Source organism: Formica exsecta, unplaced genomic scaffold (assembly GCF_003651465.1).
Source record: "Formica exsecta isolate Colony F162 unplaced genomic scaffold, ASM365146v1 scaffold465, whole genome shotgun sequence".
Lineage (NCBI taxonomy): Eukaryota > Metazoa > Arthropoda > Insecta > Hymenoptera > Formicidae > Formica > Formica exsecta.
The window spans coordinates 816,211-825,174 of record NW_021851887.1 but is presented as its reverse complement, the minus strand read 5'-3'; the positions used below and the strand labels follow the sequence as shown (position 1 = coordinate 825,174).

Here is an 8,964-nt window from a genome sequence, read left to right as displayed (position 1 = left end):
AGTACACGAGGCGGTAGATAGGGGAAACGAGTGAGATGTCAGAGGAACGATCCGAGAGGGCTTGAAAGAAGGATGTCAGTGTCAGAAAAAAAAGCGAGTAAAGAAAGTGTAATATTGAAAAAAAATGTGAAATAAGAGGAATAAAAAAATATCTATCTCTCGATCAATATTCTATATTGATATTTTTTATTATTGTAAATGAAAATTTATTTGAATAATGATTTATGCCCGAGAGCGAAAAATGAATAAAACTTTGTTTACGGATTCAGTCATGGTAGTTTTAGTTATGTCTAAACGGACCAAAGAAATATCCAAAATGCTGTTAAAGCCACAAAGATTACCGAGACTCGAAAATAATCGTGAGCTCTTCAAGAACGATGTAATATCTTGATTTTGCAAAAAATACTTGCGGCTTTATGGATATTCTTGCGATGATAAGCAAGCGTTATATTGCAATAATCGGGAGGAGAGAAAAAGGAAGATGATAAAGATTTCTTGTGACAGCAAATTTCTCAAACGTAATAAATGCCGATATCTTTTTAAGTCGTGAATAATGTCAAAATTATAAATGCCGATATCTTTTTAAGTCGTGAATAAGTCAAAATTATATTGAAACACTTGAAAATGAGACTATAGCGTTTATTATATTCGAGAAATATTTTCTAAAACTTGATAATTTATATTTAAAGTTACGCATATTTGTGTAATATGTGTGTGTGTGTGTGTGTGTGTGTGTGTATAGACTGATAGATTGATAGATGACAAGCAAATCGTTAGCAAAAATATGAGGAAAAAAAATCTATATACCTTTAAAGGAATTGTTGATGCTACGGTAACCCTGTGGCCATGAGCCGCCAATGCTTTCATCAATGCTTGGAAGGGTTGTTGGTGGCTGTAACTTGCACTTGGACAAATACCTAGAATATTGTATCCGTAGGTGTAGTGGTAGGCGCGGAATAGCAAAACTGATAGCAATACGAGCGTCACGATGTGCATCTTGGGCACAGAACACTTTCGTTCGTGGATGCGAAACGGCCGTTCAATCTTTCAAGGAAGAATCGAGGCTACCGGTCTCTCGCAAGAATTTTTAAAAAGAACCCGAGCGACGGAAAAAAAGACGAAGGCGATACGTATGAAAAATTCAATACATGTTCCACGATCAGTTTGCTTGGGGCGACGGTAAATAAGTGAACGAGTTGTCCATTGGTCGGATGCTTCTCACTCAGCTTTACGAGAGAAATAATTCAGGCCTCGTGTGCGCGACGCGCGCGCAGACCCTTTTATATTTCGTCGAGAATACAAAGACGGCATTCACGCATGAGCGATGCGTTTCGATGAATCCATTTAGTTATCTTTTAATGAAAGTAGAAATAATCGAATGTATAATCATAACTTTATCATTAACATTTAGTGTTGCCAGGAATTGATTGCGATATGTCGCTAGAAAATGATGTAGCAGAAAATAGAAATATATGAGATCTCATAGAAACATGTGATATTATATAAATAATTGCCAAATTAGTCAAACTCGATAATGGAATTTATAGATGCAATTTAAAACATAAAAAATCTTATCTAATTATAGCATATAAACTTGATTACACCATACGTATAAATCACAATTTTTTATTTGTTGTTGTAAATGTGAAATATATTTTTAATTAAATTTAATATGATACATAAATATATATATATATATATAAATATAATATGATATATAAATATATATATATATATATATATATATATATATTTATATATTTATGTATCGTATTAAATTAATGTTTCACATATTTACGCTTTTTTCGTCTCATATATAAAATATTCAAATATTACACGCAAGATAGGGAGAGATAGTAGGAGAAAAAATATAAATGTACAGAAAAATGTGTGGTTGAGACAAATCATTCACTGACGCACCATTACCTTCGACATATGACTCGCCTTTTCTCTTCTCTCTTACAAGGAGAGGAGGTCCTAAGTTGAGCGTAAAAATAATGCTGTTGATGGAAACGAAAAAATATCAGTGTCTTATTTCTTGAAATGAGATTCTTCTCTCTCTAGAAAAAATTTTTTTCTTCTCTTACAGAATTACACTAACTTAATTAATACCTTTTTTTGTCATACAATCTTCGACAACTTTTTTTTTTGTTCAGACAATGTTTTACTCTGTAACGTGTCACGTACGTATCGGTTATATTTATTTATGGAAAAGGCTAAAAAAAATTTACAAGAAATTAAATTTTTAAATGAGACAAAACATTTCACAAAATAGTTGCGAAGAAGATTCTTTTCGAGAATACAATCGAAAATTTTCGTGTGCCTTTCTTTTTATCATGTTGCAATTTTATTGGACAAATAAAATCGCGATTGTTTGGCGCTTGTGTGGTATTGTGGTGTGACATAAATTAAAAAATTCTGACGCTACGCTATCGCGCGATTGGCAAAGAGAAATGTTCCGGTCCGAAGACAAAAGATTTTTGCATGGCTGTCATAAATACGAGTTTAAGCACGGCGCATTACTTAGAGCTGTAATAACGCTGAGATACGAAAAGCCTCTCGTTAATTCGAGCCCGCGTGCGCGTCGCCTTGATGTAAAAGCCGAGAGCAGTGCATCATGGACGTTGTCTAGCGGAAAAGTCGCGAAAAGTTGCCTTTCAGACCAAGCCACGCTTTCTGCGCACGAGATTTACTAAGAATAATTATAAGCAGGAGCTTTTTGAAACTATATATGACCATGCTTTCGTATTACATGTTGTGGATAATTATGATTTTTACTCATATTCTGCATTAACGTCTAAACCGTTCATGTGCACTTAAGTAAAATTGTATCGATCTTTACATAGCATAATTTTTTTTATAATAATGTTGAAGCTATTCTTGTAATTATTTTTTACAGTGTTATAACATGAGACTTTAAACGTGACATTCTTTGTCAAAAGTATCTATTGTTGGAATTGCATATATTTTGATTACGTATTACCATTTGCACGTTTGAGAATATCATTATAGACTTTAGGCGATTTCTTGAATTTAATAGAGCTACGTTAAAAACTTTAAAGAGCTCCGCTGACGCCGCAGGTAGGCGACAAATTCGAATCACGTGTCAGAGTCAGATATGTCTGATAAAGGTTAAAAGCACTTTTGATGGAGTCGTGATCGAGATTCATTTTGAAATTTGACGATAGGACAGGAATAAGGAAGGTGATGGACTAGGAACTAAGTTCGGCAAACTGACCGGCAGAAAAATGAATACTTGTAACGTGTTAATGTGTAATAATGGAGCGATTATAAATTAAATATCAAACTTAATATAATTTTTTATTTTATATATTTTTTATCTTTTTTTTTATATGAACAGTTTCTCTAATAATATTATTTTTGCGATAAAGAGAGTATGTTTAAAATAATAAATAGTGCTTTGAATAATTATAGTTAAAATAAACTGAGGATTTTTTTTTTTAATTTGACATTAGTATAGGAAAGTTAAAATTATATTTACGTGAGATCTAGATTGGAATGTTATTTGTCATGTAACTCGCATTACTATCGCAATGTCAAATATTACGTATTGAACATTTTATCTCATTTAAAAATGTAATTTTATATAAACGGAGGCACGCTCTGACCGCAGATGCAAAAATATTAAAACGACATTTATGAAATATATATTCTTTATAATGTAATAATATATTTTTCTATAAGTTTCTTGATATATAATGTTACACAAGATAATATGAAAATACGCATGATACGTTATATTAACGTATATCGAATAAATATCGAATAAAGTTATCCACGTATTAATAATCAAATTCAATTGATTCGATTATCGCAATATGCACGTGTTTACTATGTATTTACGCTACGAACCTCGTGCGAGCGTTAATTCGCCTGTTGCGGCTGTCACACATGACAAGACGACAGGAGCTTGGCTGAATCCGAATGGTCGATCGGACAGACCAAGAGGATATTTAGGATATCTATCATTTGCGGTTTAAATTACTCCGTGAATAATACAATATGTTCTGGACTCTCCAGGAGCGCCACGGGGTGCGCGAGCAGCGAGGCGGGGGAGATTACGAGATGAAGGGGGTGGTAGAGGGATGAAAGAGGAGACTGAGTACGCGGCGGGGTAGGTCGTGCGCCTGCTTTTGTCAAGCCGCAACACGAGCCGCGGCTTTAATACAATACAATACTGTCGAGAGGGTGGAGATGAGAGGCAGTGAGCCGAAGAGAGAGAGTCGGAGAGAACAGCTTACACTCGCGGTTGTGAGTGTAAACGAGAGAGAAAGAGAGAGGGAGAGAGAGAGAGAGAGAGAGAGAGAGAGAGAATTCGGTACGACAGCAAAATGCTGTGTGTGTCAGTAAGTAACCGTCTAGATTTGTACGCCCCCTCACCATCCTGGAAAACCCAACAGACTGCCAGAGGACGTGTCAGATTCAGCAGCGTATGTTTTGCAAGAGCCTTACTACCCGTTTCTCCTCTCTTTTCTCACCACCCTTTCCTCCTCCTCTTCTTCTCTTTCTCTTTCTCTGTTTCTGCTATTTTGTATCTCTTTCACTTTCGTGTTCTGTTTTGCAGTTACAATGATAGGGACGCATCTATGTGAAAATTGATGGAACTTAAGCTTCAAAGATGAAATTTAAGAGCCATAGTTATTACGAAATCTCGTAGAATATTTTAAACAAAAAATTTGTCGATTTGTAAAACTATGTATTACGTAAGATAAGAAGAGATGCTTTTCTTTCTTTATTTAGTCATCTTCTGTTGAAGAAACTAAATTAATTTCAAATATCGAAAAGCCTTCATTTGTATCACTGGAATTCGCAAATCTAGCTTAACAATATTAATGAATTTTTCAAATTTATTATGCAGAAAATCGAGAAATTAAATTCAATTTTTTAAATACGTGCCTACTTAATTATGTTTCTGTCGTGGGATTCTCAAGGATTATTAGCTTCTCGAGTCTCGAAAACTGACTATACGTCCCTGTATAATTGTACACTTGCAAACCTGTCGCTATAATTCCCTCGCCTCCCGCATGAGCTATCCTTCTCACGAATTCTGAGTTTTTGCGACGGCACTTATGCAAGCGGAATCTCGGGTATCTGCGGCTAATTTCGCGGATCCTACCGAGTTTCCTGCACGGAAAGCCCCCGCCATATGGCGCGTGGTTCGCGAATCCCCGCCGCTCGCTAATGTTTTGTTCCGGATTGCAATCCTACGGCTGATTTTGTCATTACTGTACTCCTGTATAGCGCGAAATAATGTCCTGAGTTTAATGTACCTCTTTGAGGTCTTGGCAGACATTTCTTTTGCACGCGATTAATCCGTTTTTGAAGCAGCTGATATGATGATTGTCATATCGCTTACAAATTTAATTATTAATGTTTCAATATTTCTTTAGAGAAGAAACGTTCTAACTTGATTGAAAAATCTATATTAAACTGATATTAAACTAATCTGATTTGATTAAACTGATCTGATCCTCTTGAAATATAATATGCATACGATTGGATATATATAGGCGCGCATCTACGATTTCTTCGAAGTAGAATAGGAACATGTAAATTCTGTGATTAAAAACTTTTCTAGAATTAATTAATTATGAAGTTAAAGCGCAGCTTGCACTCGATTATATACGCATAAGTACATATTTTAGGCAAGGTTTCTTTGTGAATTGCTAAATGAGTTTACGACACGGCTAATGAGATTACTTCTGGTCACCGAGCATTATAATCAAGACCCGGGAGCTTGTTGCATTTCTGAGTTGTGTCAAGAGTTATCCTACGTTCCGCGCGTGCGTTTCTCACGCAAACTTAGCATATCGCCGAGTTAGAAAAAGATAAATATTTACGAGCTCTCCATTACGCGTTATGGAATTTTTATCTGGTCCGACATGTAATACACCATAAAGTACTTGGCGTTTGCGGAATTTTCTGCGGTATATACTCTAAAGAAAAGTTACCTTAACTGTTTTAATACCTTGGCTCTATATTTACTCTCGTTACTTCACTCTCATTTCAACTATCAGTACAGGAAAGACAGAGATTTTTCATTTCAAAATCTCGGTTTTTTTTTGGTCGAAAGTTATCTATAGATTTGGCACATGTTAAAAGTTATAGTATAGTAAAGCAATAGAAAAAGATAGTATATAATTATATTTATATTTTTAATAAAATTTCCTTGTAAATATATTTAGTATTTCTATTTAAATTTTGCAATTTTAATATTCTCGGAAAATCTGGAAATTATTGGCATAATTGATTATATTTATAATAAACGTAAAAAATTCATATATTCAGCACTTATTCGATCAGTGTTGCTAATTTTGTTTTATAAAATTAGAATTATGATAATACGAGAAATATTACATTTGTGAAAATACGAGATATTCAGTTTTAACAATCTTTTTTTTTTTTTTATTTAAACTTATAACAGCTTTACAATCGTTCAAAAATTGCGATATAACACATTCCATCAGCAAGAGATAAATCTATCGCGAAAATGTATTTTGAATAATTTATTACAATTTATATATATAGACATAATTAAAATATATGTATATAGAATAGAGTTATAAACTTCAATTTTGTAAATTTCAATTGAAAAATTAATTAATGTATCACAATTAATCATTAGATCTTTTCTGTAAAAGATTGTAAACTTTCGATACTACAAAAACAATTAAGCAGTTAATCCAGCGATTATTCTTGTAGAATATACCGATAATTACTTGTCTTTGCCGATTGTGTGAAAGCTTTAGAGGGCTCGTAAAATTTATGCAACGCAAACTCTGAAATTAGAAATGCGTTATTCCGCCACGAATCAACGGTAAAGGGCAATCCGCAAATCCGGGGGGAGGGGGGGGAGCCGTGAAATTTTGTGGTGCCGGCGTTGAGTCAACTTAATTAAACTCCATAATCCATTTCTATAACGTCTTAATTCCAATTCTGAACGAAGTTTGCGGAAGAAACTTGCAGACGCATTCGCATGTCGTTTTCCGCATTGAAATCTACCGAACGAAAACTGAAGGATTACGCGAAGTACTCTGAGAAATGGAAAAGGAAACGTTGTTTCTTTGCGATAACGAAGCTTGCCGCGATCGAGTCTCTTGACTACGCTATTTATACGAGATATTCAGTTTTAACAATCTTTTTTTTTTTTATTTAAACTTATAACAGCTTTACAATCGTTCAAAAATTGCGATATAACACATTCCATCAGCAAGAGATAAATCTATCGCGAAAATGTATTTTGCGCGATCAGAGTTGCTTCTATCGAACGCGAGTATCTATCGAGGTTCTATCGGAGAAATGTTTCGTGCACTTGATCCATTTACGGGATGAGCTTTCGGCGCAGGTGACAATAAGAAACCAATGGAGCATGTGAGACCGTACAGCTGTGTATACGCCTATGTGGACACCTAACTGGATTCTACACGGTCGAGACGATTTCGCGAGCAGAGATAGGACTCTCCGGGCAAACGATAACTGCACCTCAGAGACGTCGACAGAACCGAACTCTGTAATTCAGGATACGCTCTTGCATACGTCGTTTCAGATAGTTATTGTCACGGATGGAATAATATTTTTATTAATATGGGCCAGTCTTATATAAAGCGATAGTATTGGAAAAAGCAGACGTTATTTTATTCGGTTTATTCGTTCTTTTATTACACCGTCGATTGTATGTGTGTTCATGTGTATTAAAATAAGTTCAGATTTTAAAATTTTGGGCGAGAAATGCGTTGGTTGCCATTTATTTATGATCATCACGTTTTTCTCGATTAAATTATTTTGTTCATTTAGAATGTTAAGAAAACCGTCGAAGCTATTCAAAACACTTGGAAATTTTATCAAATAGTTATTTTTTCGCATCATTTAATCATATATTCATGCAGAAAGTTTTAATTTTATGGCAAAAGAAAAAATGTAAAATTTGTTTCTTATCTCATTTTTCTCGAGGATTCTGGATAGCGCTATTTTGTTCATTTATACGAAAATGCAGAAATGCTGCATATTTTCAGTCATTCTATATAATTATATTAATGAATTTATGACAATAGTTTTCCAAGAAAGAAATAAAAATAATGTTTTAATATCACTTCTACGTGTATATATGGAGAAAATTCTAATTTGACGAGGTAAATTGAGCGAAAAAGTATAAAATTTATATCAATGATATAAATAATTTGTACGTTTGATTCCAAAAACATTAATCATATTTAATTTTATTTATAAAACACGCGTATATACTCGTTACTGCGTACAACATGTTTCTCTCCCTCTCTTGCAAAACGTATTGCTCCCTTTTTTAATCTTTTCCTACGCTCGGCGCATCCTCGTCTTCATGGCGGCGCATCTTTTCGAGAGCAACGTATTGTGCCTCACATTACAATATTGCGAAGTCGTCCAGCAATGGAAGGGGGACCCGAAAGGGGACAAAGTGGGCTAAAGAATATGAAAAGAGTAGGACTGAACAAATGCGGAGAGGAAAAAGACAGGATGGAAAAAGAGAGACAAACGAAACGAACACGTAGAATGTCGGAGCGCGTATAGGATGAGTAATGAAACGGTCAGGGACAGAGGTTCTCTAATCCTACCAGATATAAGATGAAATCATTTGAGGGGAGGAGGCGGGAGGGAGAGAGGAGAAGAGAAAGAGAGAGGATGGCGAACCGTAAACTGGCGGAGAACTGAAGAAAATCCGGGATCGTTACATTGAGTACCACCATCGTTTTTAGATTAGGTTCGGCCAAACGCCAGATTTTGTTCGCCGTGCGAGAAACAAGGCAGGAAATTTACGAATCTCTCCGCTCGTAACGTTGAAATTCTGATACAATCGCGAAAGATCGAGCGGGTCTGCAGAAAAGTGAACGCAACGTTGCGCTGCATGCGGTTGCTATGGTTGGATACAGGAAATTGTTTTATTAGCAAAAGGAAAAAGTAAATTATATA

The 8,964-nt window shown here is 34.9% G+C and overlaps 1 protein-coding gene across 6 annotated transcripts in view; it reads right to left on the bottom strand.

Moving 5' to 3' along the window:
* LOC115241062 (UDP-glucuronosyltransferase 2B31-like) overlaps window positions 1-8,964 on the bottom strand; it is a 403,584-nt gene that overhangs the window by 9,051 nt on the left and 385,569 nt on the right. For 3 of the 6 annotated variants that reach the window (XM_029816595.1, XM_029816594.1, XM_029816596.1), the window contains one exon: window positions 808-917. In XM_029816595.1, coding sequence (XP_029672455.1) covers window positions 808-867 — 60 coding nt within the window. In that variant the 5' untranslated portion in view covers window positions 868-917. Of the gene's footprint in view, window positions 1-807; window positions 1,371-1,926; window positions 1,953-8,964 lie in introns of those variants that run through there. The other 3 variants (XM_029816591.1, XM_029816592.1, XM_029816593.1) reach the window with 3 other exon arrangements.